The sequence below is a fragment of the Plasmodium malariae genome (genome assembly GCF_900090045.1).
Source record: "Plasmodium malariae genome assembly, chromosome: 14".
NCBI classification, from domain to species: Eukaryota; Apicomplexa; class Aconoidasida; order Haemosporida; family Plasmodiidae; genus Plasmodium; species Plasmodium malariae.
In genome coordinates, this window is record NC_041788.1 from 626,246 (window position 1) to 650,255 (window position 24,010).

Genomic DNA, 24,010 nt, shown 5'->3' on the forward strand with positions numbered 1-24,010 from the left:
AAAGGACGCAAAAAAAAAAAAAAAAACAGAAAAAAATAGGAAAAAAGAAAAGAAAAACATGAAGCTATTAATTATCCCATCATATTTTTATGTACGTTGTAAAAATTATTGCATCTGTAGAAACATATGAATAATGTGTATGATATTCTTTATATATTTTGAAAAGTGTTTTTTTTTTTTTTACATACGATTAGTATTGTATGTAAAAGGTATATATGTATATATATCATACAAATATACTTATATGTACTCAATTCGTACATTATTAGAACTATTTTAGTATATTGTAATTTATCTATATGTACACATATTAATACACACTAGGATGTACACTATGGATTTTTTTTCCTTTTGTACATTTACCAGACTATTTATGTTTATACATACATGCCTTAATTAATACACAAATTTATTAAAAAGGAATTCTTAATTTCAAATTCATTTTCAATAACATTCTTCACTAAATGTTCATATAATTATTACATTATTCTGAGATGGGAAAAAAAAAAAAAAAAAAAAAAAAAAAAAAACATTTAAAAAATAAAATTTATTTTATTTTTATACCTTAAAAAAAATTACAACTATTTGAAAGCATCTTATTATGTACAAATAAAAAAATATTCCAAGATATTTTCGCAGTATCCTTTTATACACAATAGCCAAAAAATAAATAAATATACGTCTGAACATATAATTAAATCGATTTTAATATTCTAAAAAATACTTATCCCCAAGATAAAAAAAAAAAATTACAGGTAAATATTTAAATTTAGCATGAATATATACGGATGTATCTATTCATATGTTATATTATGTGTGCTTAAACAGTAAGGTTACATGTGAACATGTTTATACATATATACAATCAAGTTTACGTTAATAAAAGATACATTCTATAAAGCAACATTTTTTTTAAATAGCATAAATGTTACAAAAAATACACATATATATAAAAATGAGTACACGAGTAAGAAAAAAAAAAAAAAATGATTTTTAGATACCACTGCTATGCTGTGTGGCATAGACATAATTTCAAGGGATATCAATTATGCAATAAATATTTTTTACAAAATTGTTTAACCATTATTAATAATAAAACGAAACGTATACTGAGCTATGGGATAAACGAAAAGGATGAAATGCGAAGGGAGGGAGAAAATGAAGATAAAAAAGATCTCGAAATTTCTTTGTATTTGTCAAAGCGTACTGTAATAAACTCAAAAGAAAAATCGCTTAACAACATCTATCCTTACTATAAAAGTAATTATTATATTAACAAAAATAATGTATTTGTCGATATGGAAAGCCTATTTTGCAATGATAAAAAATTTTTTAGTGGTAGGAGTGTAGGATTAAAAAGAAAAAAGAAAAGAAAAGATGAAAGAGTGATAAATACTTGTTTAGGAAAAAGATTAGAATTCTTTTATCCCAAGAAAAAACGAAGACAACGCATTGGTTTAATTCAAAATAGTAGAAAAAATATTGTTTACGATAATATTTTAAAAAGATTTTTAGTGTATTATTATAAACAAGGTATTCAAGTTTTTAGAAGTTTTAGCTGTAAAAAGAAAAGAAAATTTGAATCTGCTAGAAATAAAGCTATCATATTATCCAAACAGTTTCAAAAAAAATATACCAAACAAAAAGAGAAAGAAGAAAAAAGTAACAAAACTCCTTTAAGTATACATAATTGTAGTAATTTAATGACTAAATATGATCATGATGTAAGAAAACAAATAAAAATTGTGCCTGATAAAAATAAAAGCGGGTATAGAGGTGTCTTCTACGATTCCGCTCATCATGCATACATATGTACTTACAACGAAGCAGGAATACGAAAATTTCAAATTTTTAAAATTGAAAATAATGATTATCTTGAAGCGTATAATTTAGCTGTTATGTGTCGTAGATATAAACTTTTCAAGAATTTTCAATTCGTGTCTCAAAGAAATAGAGTAAGGAGTGGACGAATACATCTTAAGTGAGCTTCTTTTTGTGTAAGGTGCAGTAAACTACATAGAGGGGTGACAAAATCAAATTATTGCGCATGGAGCAAGCCCAATAAAATGGATAAGTAAATAGACAAATTAGTGTATACATTACATATATAGATATGGATAAGTAGGGACATAAAAAAAAAATACCGTTTGTATGTATTTTTTTAAAACCTAAGCTCTTAATTTAAAAGTTAAAATACTTATTTTTTCTTTTTTTCAATGTATTTTTTGTGAAATACACATTATAAATACAGCATTTAAATATAACATTTAAATACAAAATTTGAAGTCGGTTTGTGAATTTTATAGCTACAAGAAAAATAATATACACACTTGGAAAAATCCGGAATCTATTAAAATGCTTATACCCATGGATCTAATTAGGAACGTAGTCATTTTTTACAAGTACATATATATACACACATATATATATCGCATGTGTATTTACGTATGTATGTATTTTGAGTACATAATTTAAAAATTTTTCTGAAAAGCAAATGAAAAAATGTGTTATTATTCGGATTCGAATGTTGTGCTACGTTTCTTGGCCAAAACACTATTTGCAAATTCAAGCAGTTGGTTATATTTTTTACTCTCCATTTTGTCTTTTAAAAATTTTATTTTCATTTTGTACCGATTTTCATCGTTTACTTCCAGGATGCATTTTAAGCAGCTCTCTCCCTACATATAAAAAAAAAAAAAAGAAAAAAAAATATACATGCATTTATATATATATATATATATATATGTATATATGCACAGGCGGGTAGGAAAAGGTCAGGTCATTCAATGCATATGCATGCCCAAGGGTTCATGCGAGTCGTACCATTAACTTAAACACTTGTCCTGTGTTAGTTAAGGCCAAGAGCACATTATCCAAAATGATTAAAAAGTTTGGTATGTTTTCATGATATATATCTGGTTTTTTATTAAATATATGTTTAATCCCCTTAAAATAGTTTTGATGTATTTCTTTAGAAATCATGATTAACGGAGGTAATTTTAAATAACTGATAATACTATAAATATAAGATATGCAGTCATCATCACATTTTGATAAGTTATAAAATATGTTGTAGCATATATTCTGTAGACTATTTATTTCTTCCTTTAACATCTGTTCATATAACTGTTTAAAAGCATCTAACGAATTTTCCTTCTTTAAAATATCATAAAAATTACTTACTTCACTTATGTGTAACATGAAATAATAAGATGTAACATCTAAAGTAGGTTTTACATATAATACGGATTCCAAATATTGCTTTTTTCCTGGTAGATGAAAAATTATTAACAGTACGTAAATTTTACATGAATAAAAACGTACGTCATTATTGCTATGATCAAATAGCGGCTTAATCAAATTGATTATTTTATTTAAAATATTTTTTAAATTAACATCCGAATTATTTAATATATTTGACAATATCATTAATATAGTTACAGATTGCTGCAAATTAATTTGTATATTAATGTTATTCAATAAATCATTTACAAGTAAATCAACTCTTGATAATTTTTTTTCTGATATAATATTTAAAATATGAATAATTTGATTTTTTAACTTATCGTTATTTAGTGATTTTATTATGCATGTTTGGAGTTGCGGTACTAGCGGTTTTATATGATTACTTCCCTTTTTAATTAATATTTCAAAAGTGGAAAAGATAAAAATTTTGGCTTGTTCTATGTATTTATTCGTTAATACACGTATTAAGATACCAGAAATTTTTAAAATAAAGGGATTTGTAATTTCTGAATTGGTATATAAAAAAAGCTTTCTTAAAATTTCAATTGATTTTATTTTTATATCTGAATTTGTTGACAATAAAATTACATCTGTGAATATATTTATGAACGAAGAAAACAATCGTTCGCATACATTTAACCCTACTATTTCGTACTTATCTTCAGGTATTTCATTCAAATTACTATCAGTGGTGTACTTATTTATAATACTGTGAAATGTGTATACAAATGTGTACTTACTATCTAATTTCCTAGCCATTTCAATTAAATACATATATATTAAAGATGAAATTTCCAAAACCTCAATATTTATGTCTACTAGGGTATAGTTTGATAAAAAATTTAAATACCTATCTATCCTATTCACATTTAATAAATTTATTTTTTTCTTTATTTTCTTCTTCATATTAATGCTGTTACCTAGATCTGTCGTATTTTTATCCTTCGATATTGTTGTCCTCTCATTATTCAATAAAGAAATGTCTCCTTCATTTATTACGTCTAATAGATATTTAAAAATTGATAAAATTATTTCTCTTATTTTTCCACTTCCTTTGAAATATTCAAACTTTCTTAATTTCTTTAATTTATTTTTATCCATAATTTTTGAATAATTCGTTATTAAAAACTTGTCCTCTGTTTTATCCTTTCCATTTTCATTTCTATATTTTTCTAAGGTAGCGTAGGATAAGTTTATTTTGCTGTGACATTTTTTCAATTCTGAAAAGAGAATATCTGTTAGAATATCTATGTTCTTTTCATTTATATTTTTTAGAAAGCATTTTACGTAAAGTATTATATCTTCAATTTGCATATCAGTTTTATACAATTCTAAGTTTTCCCACTTTCTTTTGTCACAATCGTGACCTTCATCATCTTCATCGTTGTCATCATCATAAACATCTTCCTCAGCAGTAAAGTCCTTTTTGGCATTATGTCCACTATCCTTCAAATTCTTCGAACTGGAATAAATTAAATTTATAAAAATATTAGTAATTTTTGAGAACAAATGAGTATATACACCCAATTTTGCATAAGACACATAGGATAATAACTTTAATTTAGAAGCTGTATACGGGGGTATTAATGCATTATCTACTATGATATCTATTACTAATTCCGTGTGAGCATGTAGTAATAATTTAATGCTTTTAAAATACATCAACTGCTTTAAGGTAAATTTCTTTCCATTTTTGGACAATTTAGAAGAAATAATATGGTTAATAATTTCAAGAATAACATCTTTCATAACAGTTTCCTCTATATTTAATAGTAACGAAGATAGTAATTTTATTATGTCTGAAGTATTTCTATGGTAAGCTAATTCCTTTATCATAAAAATAATATCATTAATTTGGTTAACTATTAAATTATTAAATTTGTTCTTTGAGAATATTTCGTAAAATCCAAGAGCTATTCCTTTTCTTATAGATATATTTTTTGTTGTCTTAAAATCATTAATAAGATTTTCCAAAATAGATTTCAAAGAATTCGAATCGGTTTTAAAAACTAAATCACCTAATGTTAATGCACTGATAACCTGTTTTGAATTATTTTTAGATGATAAATTCTGCGTTATTTTTTTTAATAATATTGGCCACATTTCTTGTAAAACTCTTTTGTTAACATAATTCTTATATATATTATACGATATTTGCCTAACATTTATATTTGTATCATTTTTCATAATACAAATCAATGATAACATAAAATAAAACCTCTCGTGTAAAGCATGTAATATTTCTATATCTTTTTCTTCTTTATGAATTTCTAAATTTTTTTCAATTAATATATTTAATAAAGAAACACTATCTCTTCTAATTCTCCAGTAGCCATTATAGATTTTATTTTCAATAAATTTTAAAATTAACGAAGTATTATTTTTTGAATAAACTGTAATTAATACCTTACATGCTCTTAAAGTAATATCTCTTATTTTCTCATCGCTATCATTTAAACATAACAATAACTTTTGAAAAATCTTTTTTAAAAATTTTTCTGTATAATTTGGTTCGCACTCCGGCATATATATAAAAAATCCTATTAATCCTTCTTTGGAGTTTCCATTTTTTATAATTTTCTTATCGTATTTTAATTTCCAGTTTATTAAATCATCATCTATCTTTTTACAATATTCATTTTTGCTTTTATCCTTTTCTATTAAATAATTACCATTCAGAAAATGAGATTTCCTCTCAGAATTTTTCTCCATTAATTCGTAATCACTATCACTATCGCTGTCTTCTTCGGTCATCTCTTCTTCTTCATCTTCCTCATCCTCAGTATATGCTTCTCCATCTTCTTCTTCATCTTCATTTTCCTCATTCCTGTCCTCTTCATCATATCCTTTTTTTATTTCTTTATACTTATCCTTGTATGCATCATTGTTACCTTTACCCTTTTTAGTACCATGTTTTTCTGCACCACTTTCTTCAGAATCAGCATTATTTTGTTCATCATAATCATCATAATCTGCTTCATCATCATCCGATTCATTATAATCATCAGAGCCCGTGATGTCATCATAATCAGCATCACTGTCAAAATCATCATCATCTGCGTTTATAGAATATTCTTTTGCCCTGCTTTCGTTTTCATCTTCATTTTCACCTTCACTTTCTCTTTCATCATCTGAATAATAATTCTCCACTTCTTCTTCATCATCATCTATGAATTTTACATGTTTTTCGCCATTACCATTAGACTTACCCCGTTGTTTGCTACCCTTCTTCTTATTTCCCTTAATAATGCTTCCATCAAATTTACTAATCGAATCATCGATTTGCTTTATTTTTTTTCCTGCTTCATTTTTTATTTCATTGTATTTCTTCACATCAATCAGCTTCACAACTTTGGATATGAAAATGTTTGCAATTTTTTCTGAACATTTCGATAAAATGGAAGATAAGCATAAGGAAACTCCGCTTTTTTCCACTGATGAAACGGCATTTATGAGAATATTAAAAATGTGTTGAATGTAAAACAATTTATTATTAATATCCATAAACTGACAAATATTTCCAATAGACTTAGCAGTAAGATACCTTATTTCAGGTATTGCATCATTAAGTAAGTGTATTAAAATTTCAAATATGCTATCGTAATAAATAATAAATAAGGACGGATCAGAGACTAGATATATTAAGAAGTAAAATATCTGTAGTGATTTTTTTCTTATTTCTAACCTGATATTATTTATGCCTGTTTTAATTACTGGCAATATTAAACATAAAGAAATATTATCAATTTTATACTCAAAAGATATGGATGAAAAAATATCTAAAAAGGCACTTAAGTTATTATTATTAGGGGAGTAAATGCACGATAACAGCTGTCTGCTTATATTTTTCATATCATTATTATTTATCATTTTTTCTAATTTATTAAAAATTTTAATACATATTTCTTTTACCTTAGCATTTGTTTCTGTAACTAATTCACACAAGGTATTTATTAAATTCATTAAAGCATTATTATCGATATAATTGAGAATATCAAATTTTGAAATAATTATATGCAATGTTTCTAAGTAGGAAATTATGTCCTTATTCTTAATGCTTGAATTCGTTAAATTATCTACTATAAAAGGGAGTATTTTTTTCAAGGCATACTGGCTTATATCATTTAATATTTCTTCAATAATACTAATTCCCAAGACCTTTATGTTATTTACATTATCTTTGTAACATTCTAATAATAGTTTAAAATTATTTAAAATATATGGCTCAAATCTTATTTTCAACACTTTAAATAAACTACCATATGCTAAATAAAAACTTTGCCTCTTAATAACATCCTCAGAGTCAATATTAGAGTTTATTTTATCCAAAATATTATACTTCTTTAATATAGCCATACCATGAGCTTTTACAACACTTCCCAGCAACAAACAACAACCTTTTCTTATTTTTAATTCTTTGTTCGTAAAAATGATGGAAAATATGTCCTCTACAAAAACACTCACATCATAGCTTTCTAAGTAAATTAAACTATCAGTCTTATTTCCTTTATCTCCATTTATTTTCTTTTTATTCTTTTTATGCCCTTCTTGTTCATCACCTTTTTTCCGGTCACTACTTGAAGTAGTATCACTTTTGTTCTTATTCCCTTTCTTTGTACTTTTCGTTGAATCTTGATTTTTCTCATTAATATCGAATGTTACATTTTTCTTCCTATGCAAACTGTTTGATACATTTGTCTTCATCTGATTATAACCAAGGTGTGTGGGATGTGCCTCTTCTCCCACCTCCTCATCCTCAGAATCATGCTTGTTACCATTTTTTAGATTTTCTATAAATTTTGGTATTATAGTGCTAATTTCAATTTGCGTAAAATTATCCGTATCCTTGTGTAAAATTTGTTCTATTAGTTTGTTTAATAATTCTAGCAACTCTTTCTTCAAATTTGGTCCTAAACATCCATAAAACATTACCACGATTAGGTCCACCATATTCTTATTTTTACTTTTTTTGTTATCTCTATATTTATTTAAAACATTATAAATTCTTTTGAATCCTTCTTCCAAATCTTTATTTTCATTTTTAGTTTTTGCATTTCCCTTATTACATTCACCGTAGATTGAATCAGAAGAGGGATCTAACGATTCGTCATCCTCTTCTGAAAAGTCTTCATCTGAGAATTGATTACTGTGACTATTAGTCGTAAGCTCTTTTTTCCCCTTGGCACTTCCTACTGCATTATTTCTTCCTACATTCATATTCCTTTTTTCCTTTTTCTTTTTTCTTTTTTTACTCATTACAAGATATTCATTGTACGAATTTATTAGTGAAGTACCACAAATAATAACATATTCCTTTATCTTCGTTATATCACTTTTTTCCTCTAAACACAAACCTAATAAAAAATTTAAAACAAATTCAACATCATCAATAACGGTAATATAGTACGATTTCGCCAGCTTTTCCATCGTTTTCAGTATTCCTATTTTCCCATATTCCTTAAAAGTTATATATTTAGATGTTAACTGAAAAATTAATTCTTTCGTTTTATGTTTATTGGTTGATACTACAATACTTTTGCATATCATATCTTGGAAGTCACAACACTCTTTTTGCAACGAATCTATTAACATGTATTGGTCCGTGACACAAGGGATGTTCAATTTGCGTATAATTTCTTCACAGTATTTTTGGGTCTCCTTATTATAATCATTCTTAAATATATTTATGTATGTATATATTGATTCGTTTTTAAAAATATCAAAATTATTTTTCTCTTTTTCTTTTTGTTGCTCATCACCCATTACATATTTATAGAGAGACTTGATTATAACATTTCTACGTTTTTCATTTTGTGTTATGCACAATTCTAAAAGTGCTCTAATATTTTTCTTATTCAATAAGTATGAATTAAAGTTGTCTAAAAATGATTCAAGTTCTACATCAATATCTGGATATTTCTCAAAAGAAATTTGTAAACATTTCAGAGCATCTTCGTCATTAATTTGCGTTTTAGTATGTAATAATATATCTAACGTTTTTAAAATATTCAATGTTGCATCTTTATCATTTATAATATTAATGCTATGAAAAACGATTGGAATTAAAAATAATGTCAGTACGTAAGTTATTTTTTCATTCATATTAAAAGAACTGAAAATCATTAAAGCTGACCCACCTACTTTGTTATATTTACTTATTTTGTACAAACATCTTGTTATTTTATTTTTACAACTTAACAATTTTGTACTTATCATGTTATCAATTATTATATACAAATATTTTTGAGCAAATCTAGTTGTTAAATCATTTTTTAAAAAAATCATAATTTTCTTTATAAATATATTTACATATTTCATATCAAATATATCACGAATATAGCTCATTAATTTAATGCATTTTAAAAGGTATTTATTTCTTTCAAATATTTCATATATCCTAATTCGAATTTCATTTTGTTTTTTTATTTCTTCCATTTCTAAGTCTTCCTTTGTCATCCCTTTGTTTTTGTTGTTATGTTTCTTATCTTTTGTCGTACTTCTATTGTTTGTCTTTCTACTTTTATTTAACTCTTCTTCCATAATTAATTCTGCTGTTTCTTCATCATACATAGAAAATAAATGTTTGTTTCTTTTTATATTTTTGCTTTCAACTACAACTGTCGGTTGATAAACATTTCTGTCCACATATAAAGTATCGTATGGGCTTTTACATATTTCTATTTCTTCCTCTTTTATGTTTTCCACACTCTTATCATCCAACATTTCAATCAATTTACTTGTAAATGAAATTAGTTGCTCTTTTATATTTACATTATTTATGCTTGTTAATTCTTGTCTCTTCGATATTTTTATACAACCTTTTTTTTCAATACAATTCTTCTTTTTATTAACAACTAATGCAGAAATACCTTCTCTTTTTATTTTTTGCATATCCTTACGTAGTTCATTATGACGGGAATTAGATATATCCTCTTGTTCTGCTTCACATTCTTTCTGACTATTGCCTACATTTTTCAAAATGTAAAAGGTTTCAACTAAATGTATACAAACATTTTTATGTAATGTACTGTCATAATAATCAGATCCCTTTAAGACAAAAGCTATTACTACTTCTAAATTAATATTAGTTAATAGTTCCTTACAAATAAAATTTTTCATTCTTCTTCTGCTTACGCTATTTCTCAAATTTTTATAAAAGAGACTTGGGTGACAGAAGCATACCATGAACAACACATAACAGTTTTGTTTTTCATTTGGATCTAGATAAACCTTATTTACATAGGAAAAAAGGAAAAAAGTAAACTTCCTTAATATAAACTTGTTACCATAATGATAACGAGAATTGTTCCAATATATAAATAGGTAAATGTAAAAGGAGTATAAAATTAATTGAAATATTTCTTTCTGCATTAATAATACATCTAGTAATATGTGGAAGTCATCCACATAATTTTGATATTCACAGATATGTCCATTAAGTATACCTCCTTTTTTTAAACTAAGTACGTAATTTTGAAAGGTTTTCTGATTTTTTTTCCTAAATTCCGCATTATCATATTTTTTCTCTTGCAAATAGTGAAGGATGCATAATATAATAAGAAACGTGAGCATATGCAGATTGTCTAATTTGTTTTTCCTACCCTCTATTTTATTGGTGTGCTCTACTTTGTTATGATGATATAAATTTGTTCCAGTCTTTTTTTTCTCCCTTTTACCACTTTCAGACAATAACACATGTTCTATGTGTATCTTACCTATTTTATCAAAACAGATGGAACTCGAAAAATCTTTATTCAGACTATTTAGATAATCATAAACCATTTTATTATCTTCATTCATCAAGAATTGAAGTAATAACAAAAGAGAATACACGTAAAAGAAGAATTTGTCAAGAGGAATTTTGCTTATTTCATTTATATCATATAAGTAAAACAGTTCATCTTTATTGTATATACTTTTAAGTAATATTTCATTGATTTGATTGTCAATATTCTTAACAGATGGATGAGTACATTTTATATACAAAAATAAGAATAAATTAACACCATACACATGTTTTAATACTTGTTTTGTTAAGCAGAAGTTTATGTGAGATTTCAAAATCGATAACAATTTCTCATTAACTTCTAGTACACTAACCAAATCGATGTAATATAAAATACAGAAATATAAAAAGGTATCATTATTTTTTCCATATTTTTCTAAGAGTTCCAAAATGTTCTTTGAAAATATATTATATATATCTTTATCATTTTTGAAAATACTGCTTATGCGCCTGACAAACTTTAGAGATTCAATTTTTACATCTTCATTTAAATCGTTTTTTAAATAATTTGTTATCATAGCTTCATTTGAAGTAATAGTATTCTTGATTTCTTTGCTCTTATATGATGAGAGGAGATACGTAGCACACCTTAAAAATATAATTTTCTCATTAAATTTAATAGCATTTAATTTTTTGTAATTTTCAAATAACATTTTTAATATACAGTCATTATCATTATTCAAATGAAATTTATAAAAAATAATAAAATACAACAAATCGCAACTTTCTATATTTTTCGTTTTCTTTATGTTTATAACAATGTCTAATACATTATATAAATATTTCTGGTTATATAATTCCGAATAATAATAAAAAGAAGCTGCATTTCTTAAAGCTACTTCATCATATCTATGAATAAGATTTAATATAACAGTAAACATATTTTCATCTTTACATATTTGAAAAAAATATTTAAATGATCTAGTAATTTTTAGTAATATTTCTTTATTAGTATTTAAAATATTAATAAAAATATTAGTAAATCTATCTATCATTTTTTTTCTATATAATGCACAAGTTTGATTTATAGTACATAAGTACAAACCAAATGACTCAACGACAAGGTAAAGGGGAGTTTCCTCTGTACAAATATTTAAAAGATATTCCAATTCTGCTTCTTCACTTGGTATATTTCCTTCTTCTTCCTGGTATTTATCTCTATTCTTCATATTACTAATATTTGAATAAATTAAAATCAATTTATTAATTATACCTTTTTTAAGCATACGTAATTTATGGTTTACTTCGTTAAACTTCTCATTACTATAAAATATGTCATCAAGAAATGATACACATTTCATAAATAACTGACGAAAAGGAGATACAAATTGTAAGTCTGATAGTAAGTTATCATATTCAGAACAAAAGCATAAAATTTTCTTACAAAAAAATGCTCTTTCAAAATAACTAAAACCTACTTCATCTGATCTTTTTAAAATATATTTATATAAATTTTCTTTTATTTTCTCCCTATTTATTTCATTTATTAAGTGAGATAATAAATGTATACAAATACACATATTATTTTTTATATAATTTGTCTCTTTTGTAAAAAATAGCAAATCAATAAGTTCAAAAGCTTCTTCATCATCTTCATTTAAAATATCCTCAATATTATTTTTCACCAATTCTATATGTTCCCTCTTTGCTTTTTCTTTCTTTAAGTAAATAAATTCCCTAATATCCTCCATATTATTCGTTTCGTTATACATGTTCAGGTCCATCTTTCAAAACATTGCATAAATACGTGGACTTTAGCTATTTCAGTGAATTGAAGTCTAAACAGAGAGCAGGACCAACAATGGGAGATTACGAAAAATGGGAGAACAAAAATGGGGGAATATCAATAGTTGAATAAACTACATATGATGAAAAAATATAAGAATAAGCTAAGGAAAAATGAATGATATGCGAATAAAAAATAGAACAAACTACTGAAGAATGATTATATGAGAACACACAGTAGGTGCATAAAAAAATGTGTTTGTACATAAACATAAACATATATATATATAAATATACACAGAGTAGCAGCTATATGGAAAATGCAACGTGCATGTATGTGCTACTGTTTTCTCCCAACACCGTTCAAATTTTGCACTATGGTAAACACCGTCCTTAATGAATTATTCTTGTATATAATAGTACTCTTTTTTTTTTAAAAGGTATTTATGAATATATATATATGCATAAATATGAACGCTTGTTTTCTTAATACTGAAGGAAATTATGTTTTGAGTTCTTGAAAACTATGGATTGAATTCAAAGATGATGCTTTTCCCATTTATTTCTCTTTAATTTTCTCTTATGAAAACTTAAGAAAAAATAAAAATATATAAGATTAAACAAAAATGAAAAAAAAAAAAAAAAAAACTTTTCTCTTTATTTTTTTATTAATAAAATTTATAATTTTTTACAGCAAAAATTCTCTTTGCATCAAAAAAACAAATAGTTAATATTCTTGTGTAAAATATGTTCAGCAATGCATTCTTTTGAAAAATAGAACCATATTCCTTATTTGTTTGTGTTAGGTTCTCATAAAAAAAAAAAAAAATTTTATATTAATGGAGAAAAAATAAATGTGCACTAAAAATTATACCACCATCGTCCATTTTAAAATGGTAACATACATAGTAATTTTCATTGCATTATAGAAGAAATTAGAAAAAATTCAAAAATAAAAGTACACGTAATACTCAAAATATGCAAGAAAAAGGGGATAAATTTGGAACTTTAAGTGTTCCATTTTTTTTTTTTTTTTCTTTTTTAAAATAAACAAATTTTTTTTATCAAATTGGGTAAATTCTTATAGGAAAATATTCGTTATTATATTTCTTCCCTGCTATGTTTTTATCATTTTTTCTTATATAACACGTGTAACATATAATATACTTCGTGGAAACAATAAAGGCATATAAATATGCATACGTATGTAATAGTATTGTGTATATACATACGTAAAAGGACAACTTTACTACTTTTCCTATGTTGTCGCAAAATAAGGCAACTATATGTGCACAGGAATAGTTTGTCATTTTTTATTTTGAATGTCATAAAATTTAAATATACGTCTTAATTCACTGTACCTTAATTGGTTATACAGTTGGCCACTTGATATATGACATAATATGCTGCATAATATACGACTATTTTGTGACCTATATGAGATTTATTTTTTTAGCTTATCTGGAAATTCAAATTGCCCACTTGGTTGGTTTGTAGGTGAGTTAATTTAATAACTTTAAGCGAACCCTATATTTTTCCTAGTTTTAAATATATTGTTTGTTATGTAGTTTACAAAATGTATATATTTACAAATGGTGAAAGATAAAGAAATGCTAGTGTGAAAAAGATTTAAAAAAAAAAAAAAAAAAAAAACTGTTACGTTATCCTTTTCATATGTGTTTTTTTAAAAATAGAAAAAAAAGTATATAATTTGTGTACGTGTTAATATGCAAAGAATTGTTACAAAATCACCGCAATAACAATAAGAAAATGCATAAAAGAAAAAAATCCTATTTCTCTATTAATATATAGCAAAAATATGTAATCAAATGTATGGAAAATAATCAAAAAAAATTAAATTCCTAATTTTTAATAAGACAACACGAAAATTCATTTGTGAACGATTCATATTTTACGAAAAAACAGAAAAGTGTTAAACAGAAAAAAAGTATAGAAATTAAAAATATAACAGCTTAAATAAAAAAACAAAAAAAAAAAAAAGATGCCTCAATTAGTTAAAATTTCCTTTAATTATTACAAATAGTATATATATTCTACGTAATAATTTTTGATATTCATAGGAAATTTGCTCGTAAATATTCTTATATATGTATTAATGTTTTTTTTTTTTTTTTCTCTTGCTTTATTACTAATTGCATCTTATTAAATCTTTCTTCTTACTTTCTTCTCTTCTAATCGTCATCTACATAAGTTGGTTGAAATTCTTCATACACAAAAGATAAATCAGGCAAATGCAGCCCTAGTTTTGCGTATATAATTGTATCTATAGAATCTACCAATTTTACTATATTTACATTAACATCCTCTAAATTACTGATTATTTCATAAATATTATAAATTCCAAACAGAATGAAACTATTTTCTGCATTGTCAAAAAAATCATCACTTAAGTAATTTAAATGGATGAATATAACTTTTAAAACTTCTTCAAAGAAATCTACGATAAAAAGGTCAAAGAAAATTAATGCAGCCTTGAAAAATTAAAAGGAAAAAAGAAAAAGAGTAAAACAAAACATGGACATTGCTACATAACACGCACATAAATATATATATATATATATATATAAGTTCATTATGTCAAAATACGAGAGTATTACATTTCATTCGATCTTTCAACAAATAATTCATAACCCCTCGTTAACTTCTTTTATACCTGCAAAGTTACTTATCAAATGCTGGGAGTTTGAAACAAGTTCAAAGAGCTTCTTCCACTGAAGAAAGGATTGATAATTGAAACCTAAATGAAATAAAATAAAAGCAAATTGAAACTCACCTAAAATATAAAAAAGCTTATTTTCAAACTTGCGAAACCCCTCCTGCTTTTCATTGTCATAATAAATGTACGTATATTCCTGTTGAATTATTTCTTTCAGTATCCAATATTTTTCTAAATTTTTCATAGTTAAATCTGTAGGAACATACTTTTTATGTTTATTATCAATGTGGATGCACTCGAAGTAGCTTTTATTGGCGCAATAATCATTTGGCAAACCGCTCTCTGTTTGTTCCTCCGATAATTCCTCTACTGGTTCCTCATCTAGTTCCTCTAATTCTTTTTCTGCTACATCCTTCGCGATATCCCTCGTTTCTTCTTCTTTCACACTGTCTTCTTTTTTATGGTTCCTAAGTATGTTAAGCTTCTTCCGATAATTCCCACCAGACGTGTACTTCGGAATAACGGAATAAAACATATAGGGTTGGTTATACAAGTTCATTTCTTCATCCCTAAATAAATCGTTTTTCTCTTTTACCTCTTTTAAAAAGGATGAACAAAATGTTTTATTAACTGGCTCAATTTTATCAATTACTTCCTCATTAATATAGCTAGTTAAGCTTTTCCAAATTTTCGTATATGTGTATGGGTAAATTAAAATAGAGCTTTTCTTTTCTTTTATAATAGTCTCATCTAAGAAATCTTTTTCATGCAGATGAAAAAAATATTTATACATAAAATCATCTTCCCCTACATATGTGAAATTGTTGTTCTTCTTGTCATATTTTAAAACTAATAATTTCTTTTCTATATCAAAATAAAGGAATCTGCTATTTCTTATTTCTTCACAGTTATTTTTTTTCATCTCATTCATTATAAATTCTTTTGAGATTTTACTATTTTCGTTAAATAATACATCACTACTCCAATAAAGAAAATGACAACCTTTATTAATGAACTTAATAATTTTATAAGGTGTATCCAATTCAAAATTAGAATAGTCCAGACCTACTTGTAATTTTATGTTACTCTTAAAAGGAACTTGTTCATTTTTTTTATCCTTGTCTTTCTTTTCATAATCTTCTAACTGTGCATTTTCCACGTTTGATTCATCATCATTTTTGTTTAACTCACGATTTACCATATTTAACTTATCACTACTTGTTTTTTCCTTATCAAACATCTTTATTAATCCATTAATTATAAAGTTTTCATTTGATTTTAAACTACCGTTATCCAACATTCCTTCACAGTTGTTAACAGAATTTTTGTTTTTACTTTTATCCTCTTCTTTTCTTCCTTCCTTTGTCGTCTCATCATCCATTAGTAAAACAAGGGAACACCTATCATTATAAACAAAGGAACTAACTGTACTATCTCTGTTTCCATTAGTGGGCTTTTCAACATGGATATATTCAGTCATTGCATATTTTCGTGGTATGTACAGGAGCAGATAGCCGCAGCGAGAAAAATTTGTATATTTATAATTTTTTTAAAAAAGAAATTTTTTTTTAAAATTTAGTTCTTCATTTTAAAAAAAAAAAAAAAATGAAAATAATAAGGGAGTGAAAAAAAAGGAAAAGAAAAATTTCATAGTAGGTTTTATTATTTTCTTTTTTCTTTTTTTTTTTACTGTTCTTTAATCTTACGCAACATTATCCTTAAAATGATTACTTATTCGCATGGAAATTTCTCATCTTTTCATGCGTAAAATAAAATAATGTAAAATTCTCATTGCGGGAGGCTCAATAAGAGAATGTTTTTATTTTACATTTACTCAAATGATTATAAAAAAAAAAAAAAAAAATGGGGCTCAAATATGTAGATCACAATGTAATATATATAATATATATGCTGTCAAACGGCATATTTCACGTGATCTAATATTTCAAGTTTTTCCTTTTTGAAATGAGGGACAAGTAAATAGGAAGAATATTACTGCTTCATGTGTTACACTAAATATTATACGTTACATGCTTTATATTATACGTAATATGCTTTATATTATACGTAATATGCTTTATATTATACGTAATATGCTTTATATTATACGTAATATGCTTTATATTATACGTAATATGCTTTATATTATACGTAATATGCTTTATATTATACGTAATATGCTTTATATTATACGTAATATACTTTATATTACATGTTATATGCTTTATATTATATATTATCTTTTTTTTGCATATTTACTATATTACATATTTTTCTTCATAATATAAATTATTTGCTACTATGTGTGCATATGTTTCACATGCACTGTGAAAGGAGAATATATATTTGATTAAATGAACAAATTAGACTTTCTTTCATTTTTCTTATAAATTTTCTTCTTTTTTTTTTTTTTTGTGAACAATGATTTATGAAAGAACAGATTTCGAAACTACGAAAAGCAAATCGGAAAAAAGTGCCACAGTTAATGATAACAAGGATGAAAAATGGGCAGATGCAAAATCATACCACAAGAATGCGTCACCTTTTAAATTAATAAATTCGTTTTACATGTACAATTACATGCAATTACTAATAAATGAAGGGAAGAACAAAAGCTTATTCATTATTGACCTAAGATCTGAAGAACTATTTAAAGAAGGACATATAATGAACTCTGTTAACATTAACAATGTTAGTAGGATTATGGAAATAGAGAATGAGATAAAGTCAAAAGAAAATATAAAAATTATTTTTTATGAGGATGAAGAGGTTGAATATTTAAATAATTACAATTATTTATTGAGCAAACATTTTTTAAACACGAAAGCTAATTTCTATTTTTTGAAGGGGGGATACACAAAATTTGAAGGGGAGTACTTTTTTTTATGTATAAAAAGTTATAATGGTAACAGTAATAGTAACAGTCGTACTAGGATTGGCAATATACAGCAATATGCATGTTCTAAACTTGTTCCCTATATTAATTACCCCATAAAAATTTGCAGTAACTTGTACTTGGGAAATATCGTTCATATTAACAATTCGTTTATAAACAGGTTCTTAAGAATAAAACATATATACGATTTTACTTCCTCTGGTTTTGATATAAAAAATGATGAAGTATTAAACTATTTCAGGTACAACATACTGAAGAGAAAAATGGAAAAAAATACAAATTCCTTAAGAAATGAATCAGTTAATTATTACAATTTTTTGGACATTCGTATGGTCTATGATGTTGTGTACAGTTTAGCTCATATTACAAGTGTGAAAGAAGATAAAGCTATTCTTACCAAACTACAAAAAGAAAAAAAGTGTAGCAGTATAGTAGGTAGTGGCAAAGGTTATACCAATAATTTAAGGATATGCATGGGTAAAAACGAATTTCTACTAAAAAATAATGAGGGTAACCATTTAAAGAAAAATGAGGAAAAAGAAAATGTCTTAATAATATGTAATCAGGGCATTAAAGATCAAACTAAAGAGAAAATAAATAGTATAAGTTTAATAATTTGCATGTGTTATATTATGTATACCAAAAAATACAATCTTAATTTAACCCTTGCATATATGCTAAAGATATGCAATAATTTAAGTTTAAGTTCGCAAACAAGGAGCTTTTTGCAAAATTTCTACCAGTCCTTAACGAAAAGTAATTTTAATTTAGAATTTTATTGTAATTCAAGGAGCAACATGCAGTCGAAAAGTAATAAGAGCAATAGTAATAGCCCTATCAGAAGCAATAGCAGTAGCAGTGGTAACAGTAAAAGTAGCAATCGTCGCTCGAATAAGGAATCGAGTTCTCAACTGCAAATCATAAAAAGTGAAAACTTTAGAAAATTAATAAAAATGTATGAAATAGGCAAATGCTACATTATGTTAAATCATTCTGAGGAATATATTCTCTACGTAAATCAAGAGCTAATGCTCAATGACATTCATATAATGAAGGAAAAAGTGGAGGATAAGGATTTTAATTCCTATGAATGTGTAATGCAGTCCATTCTATTTCATATATATAATATTAACCATAATAAAATAAATTTTGAAGAAATTAATAATTTTTTAGAAATCCTAGTAAAAATTATAAATGAGAATAAATTAGAAAATTATCGCAAAATGCCATATTTTTCATTAATTATAATAAATTTATGTAAAGCATTATCAGTGGACGAAAAAGATGATAAACATAGTAATATAAAACCATTTATGGAAGAATATGAGAATATTAAATATAATATATTTTCCTTAATTTGTAACAATATTGTCACATGCATTGATTTTATTATAAAAAACAGTTATACGAATAATGCAATTAATAATGTTACAGAAGAATATGAAGTAACACTGAAGGAGAAGGAAGAAAATTTAAAAAAAAGGAATATAGATAAAAACACATATATGATATTTTTAGCACTGAAATATCTTTTAACATCCTTTTTTTATTTTTATGTCTATCCTGCCATAGAAAAAATGAGATTTTCATACATGGATAGAATATATCATACGTTACAAAAAATTGATACATTTGCCGATTATTATTATTCTATTTTTAAAATAAATATTAATTTAATTAATAATAAGAATTATAAAGCGCAAATATGCTCTTCTGATAACCTGCCCGTGTATTTTTCGGATATATTAAGACCCTTTATAATAATCAACAATTACTTGAATTAACATAAAACGTTCTGTCACAATATACTCCTATTTTGTATATGCCCTTTAATATACAATTTTGAGTATAGAGACATTCGTACTTGAATACGAATTGCGCCCATGTACATGTAACAATACTATACATGCATTTATATATATATATATATATATATATTTATGTACGTACACTTATGTCAACATACCTTTTTTCTCAGAAATTACCACACGTTTTTAAGCTGTTTCATTTTAAATATAACTCTTCCACTTCTTATTCTCCATTTTTTCTTTTTTTTAATTAATTATATGTTAATTTGTGTATATACATAAAAAAGGAGTAAAATGGGACAGAGCGTAAGAAAATATACTATCACCAAATTAAACACACTTTGCAACATTGACAAACAACAGTATAATATAAGTATCGTACAAATTTTGACATGCATATATATATATATATATATAAATACATGTATATTTTGAAAACGTAATTTTTAGCTTTATTTTATAAGCAGTCCCATGAAAGTAAAACATCCTTAAAACTAATAACATACTACCTTTTTTGTGCACATTTTTTAAAGAAGGAAAATGACGACTGTAGTTATAAAACTATTGTAGCTTGAATGTTTCACTTTTGAGTACTCATGTACATAACAGTCTTGTTTATTTATAAAGTTAAAGATGTTTAGCCTTATGTTAAAACACCAAAAAAAAAAAAAAAAAAAGTTATATCCACCCACTACCTATTAGCAAATAAGTTATATTCTTAAAAAAAAAAGGAAACACTATTTCTACGCATATATATATAATCGTATATACAAATTAAAAATCATACTTTTAAAAATATTAAAATGGTAAAACTTTTAAAATTGTGATAAAAAATGTCCCGTTAAATATATATAAGTATTCCTATAGTTTTCTAAGGTAATCATACAATGTTGGGAAAGAGTTAACTCCACTTGTTACATGTGATATTTCAATTCCCAAAATCCTTTCTAATATAAAGTTAACAATGTTTGTAAAAAAAAGATACTTTGTTTCAATAAAATTAAAATATATGAAAACAAGGAGGGGGCATATATAAGACAAATAGGTGTATACAATCTCTTCGTTGATTCTAAGAAAAAAAAAAAAAAAAGAAAAATCGTTAAAAAATGTTATGTATTTTATGTTACATGAGTACCATTCAATAAGCATCATGCGCATATTTATATATTAACATATATACACATGTACATACACATATATACATATGTCCATATACACATATCCGTAAGCCCATATACACATATCCATAAGTACAAATACACATGCCCGTATGTATATATACACATATACATATCCCTATGTTCTTATATACTTATACACGTGATCATAGGCCTTTTCATGCTGTTCATTTTTTCCTTACAAGTTCCTTATGCAGTAAGGCAGATATGGCTCAACGATTCCCCATCCATCAAATCCAAGAATAGGGCATATATTTAAAAGAAAAGAATCAACTAGGAAAGAAGCAGAAGTTGCTAAGGATATAAACAATATAGATTGTGGATAAACACTTAAATTTTTTTTATTTTTAAAATAAGCACATAAATTATAAAAAAACACAATTAGTACGATATATAAAATATCTGCCAAGGGGCCAGATAAAAAAATAAATGATAACTGATATGTACTTTTTATAAAATGTAATTGCAACCAATATAAATTTCCTGGTAAACTAAATCCTGTCACAAATAATGTTATTAAAGGTATTACTAATGTATGGAATATGTCAAAATAATTCAAAATATCCAGATATAAATAACCTTTATATACCATTGTTATGTCTCCATATTTATAAGCAACAAGAGCGTGCGCAAACTCATGTAAACATAGTGATATTAAAAAAGAGGAGAAAACAAATAGAACAAAAACAATATAAGAATTTGAATAATATAATATAAAAAAAAAAAAGGAAAACAAATAGGATATCATTAAAAATAAATTTCCAATATAATAACCATTTACATTAATTAAAAGATGAATTACACAAATTAATAATAATGGTAGGAATGATATAATGTATGATATACAGCTCTGATAATTCTCATAATCATAACTTTTTTCTTTACACAATGATAAAAAATTACTCGCGTATCTTTTCTGTGCCATTTGTGTGTTTCCATAAAATAGCATTTTATTTCTTGAACCCATGTTGTTGAAAATTTTTTTTTTTATTTTCTTTACTATTCCTTACGTTATTGCATGATTATAAATTTGATGATAATAATTTATTGATAACTTCATGTTTAAATGATCTTTATTTCATAGCAAGTTTTTCTTTTGCTTCCTTTTTTATTTTTATTTTTTTTTTTTTTAATATTCTTTCCTATTTCTATACCAAACAGAGTACAATATATATATATATAGTTATTATTTATAATTTCCCCAGCTTTTACTAATTTTATGTTATTTTAAAAAAATATTATTTCATAACAAGATTCTTATGTTCCCATAATATAAAATTTTTCTCCATAACAATATGTATGTTTCTTCATTATTTTTTAATTTTACCACTTTATCTTCCATAAATCTAATAAATTAAGTTGAGAATCCATTTCTACTAATTTTTTTCACTTAATAGTATAATTTTTTATATGCTTAAAATTTCCTTCTTTTTCTTAATAAAAACATCCTCAATTTGGTACTTTATTTTTTATGAAATCTTTAAAAATAAAATTTTACTATCATAATTTTATTTCTGAAAATTGAATTTTTTTTAGGATTTACCCACTTATATAATAATTTAAAAAAAAATAAAATTTCTTTCACAGCAACGTAAAAAAAAAAATGGAAGAATAAAATTATTTTGTACACATACTATGTTCTTAAAAGAGAGAAAAAATATGGGCTGTTGATGCACTGTATGTATATTTAGCGGAAACGGATACGAACTATGAAAAGTAGTAAAATCTTTAACACTAAAAAAATATGTGACAAATTTTAAAACACAAATAAAAGATATGATATTCTAATTATTTCAGAAGAAAAAAAGAACTAGTATACGAGTAAAATTTTAACACAATTATGTACAGACAAACATTTTAAAGTTCCGTCAAAAAAAAAAAAAAAAAAAATTTTTAGAGATTTGCAATACCTTATGGAAAGCCAACTCTTGATTTTAGGAAAAAACAAATTATTGTACGCTAAAAATTTTTTGGTATATAACTAAAATTATTTGAGTAAAATTCATTTTTCTAAGTTGCGTCTTAAATACCGTAATGCAGTATAATTAAATAAACTATTAACTTTATAGTTTTTCTCTTTTCTTTGATTGTTCGCACATTTTTAATATGCATGTATATATATATATATATATATATATATATATATATATATATATATATATATATATGTATACATATGTGTATATGTACCCCTATATGAATATGTATTATATATGTGCATAAAAATTATGTCTAATCCAAAAAGTGAATATACTTTTGTTTTTTATCAATCTACATAATTTATGCACCATTCTTGTTATTAAACAAAACAAAAGCAGAAAAATTCTCCGCTTCCTGACATGCTAATTCAAAAATATTACAAGTATAAATATATATATTCACTTCATTTAATTAATTAGTAATGATATGCTCTTCTATTAAAATATGTCTAAATCAGCCAACTTTATTATATTTCAAATTCTATTTTTTTTTTTAAAGTACATCATATGTATTCCCTTATTTTTTTTTATAGTTACAATACTACTCACATTTAATACGTATGCTTACGTATACTTATGCATGCTGTATACATTTAAACTCTAACTCTCATGCTTCTTTTTTCTCGAATGTTTTCATGTAGGCATACAAGAATTATTATTTAATATGATTTTTTTTTTTTTCCATGTGACATTATAGAAGGTATTATACGATTCT

The 24,010-nt window shown here is 24.9% G+C and overlaps 5 protein-coding genes across 5 annotated transcripts; 2 read left to right on the forward strand and 3 right to left on the reverse strand.

Moving 5' to 3' along the window:
• Window positions 1–986: 986 nt before the first annotated feature.
• PMUG01_14021900 (transcription factor with AP2 domain(s), putative) lies at window positions 987–1,985 on the forward strand (the record flags this gene model as incomplete). The annotated part of the gene is made up of 1 exon (XM_029007764.1): window positions 987–1,985. One exon carries the CDS (start codon window positions 987–989, stop codon window positions 1,983–1,985), a length of 999 nt encoding a protein of 332 aa, XP_028864121.1.
• Window positions 1,986–2,510: 525 nt separating this feature from the next.
• PmUG01_14022000 (conserved Plasmodium protein, unknown function) lies at window positions 2,511–12,744 on the reverse strand (the record flags this gene model as incomplete). Its single annotated transcript, XM_029007765.1, has 2 exons — window positions 2,511–2,678; window positions 2,824–12,744. 2 exons carry the CDS (start codon window positions 12,742–12,744, stop codon window positions 2,511–2,513), a joined length of 10,089 nt encoding a protein of 3,362 aa, XP_028864122.1.
• Window positions 12,745–14,949: 2,205 nt separating this feature from the next.
• Window positions 14,950–16,914, reverse strand: PmUG01_14022100 (AAR2 protein, putative; the record flags this gene model as incomplete). Its single annotated transcript, XM_029007767.1, has 2 exons — window positions 14,950–15,215; window positions 15,432–16,914. The coding sequence occupies 2 exons, from the start codon at window positions 16,912–16,914 to the stop codon at window positions 14,950–14,952; spliced, it is 1,749 nt and encodes a 582-aa protein (XP_028864123.1).
• Window positions 16,915–17,855: 941 nt separating this feature from the next.
• Window positions 17,856–20,114, forward strand: MKP1 (mitogen-activated protein kinase phosphatase 1, putative; the record flags this gene model as incomplete). The annotated part of the gene is made up of 1 exon (XM_029007768.1): window positions 17,856–20,114. The coding sequence occupies one exon, from the start codon at window positions 17,856–17,858 to the stop codon at window positions 20,112–20,114; it is 2,259 nt and encodes a 752-aa protein (XP_028864124.1).
• An 885-nt stretch (window positions 20,115–20,999) lies between these two features.
• Window positions 21,000–22,283, reverse strand: PmUG01_14022300 (membrane integral peptidase, M50 family, putative; the record flags this gene model as incomplete). The annotated part of the gene is made up of 2 exons (XM_029007769.1): window positions 21,000–21,207; window positions 21,499–22,283. The coding sequence occupies 2 exons, from the start codon at window positions 22,281–22,283 to the stop codon at window positions 21,000–21,002; spliced, it is 993 nt and encodes a 330-aa protein (XP_028864125.1).
• Window positions 22,284–24,010: the final 1,727 nt, after the last annotated feature.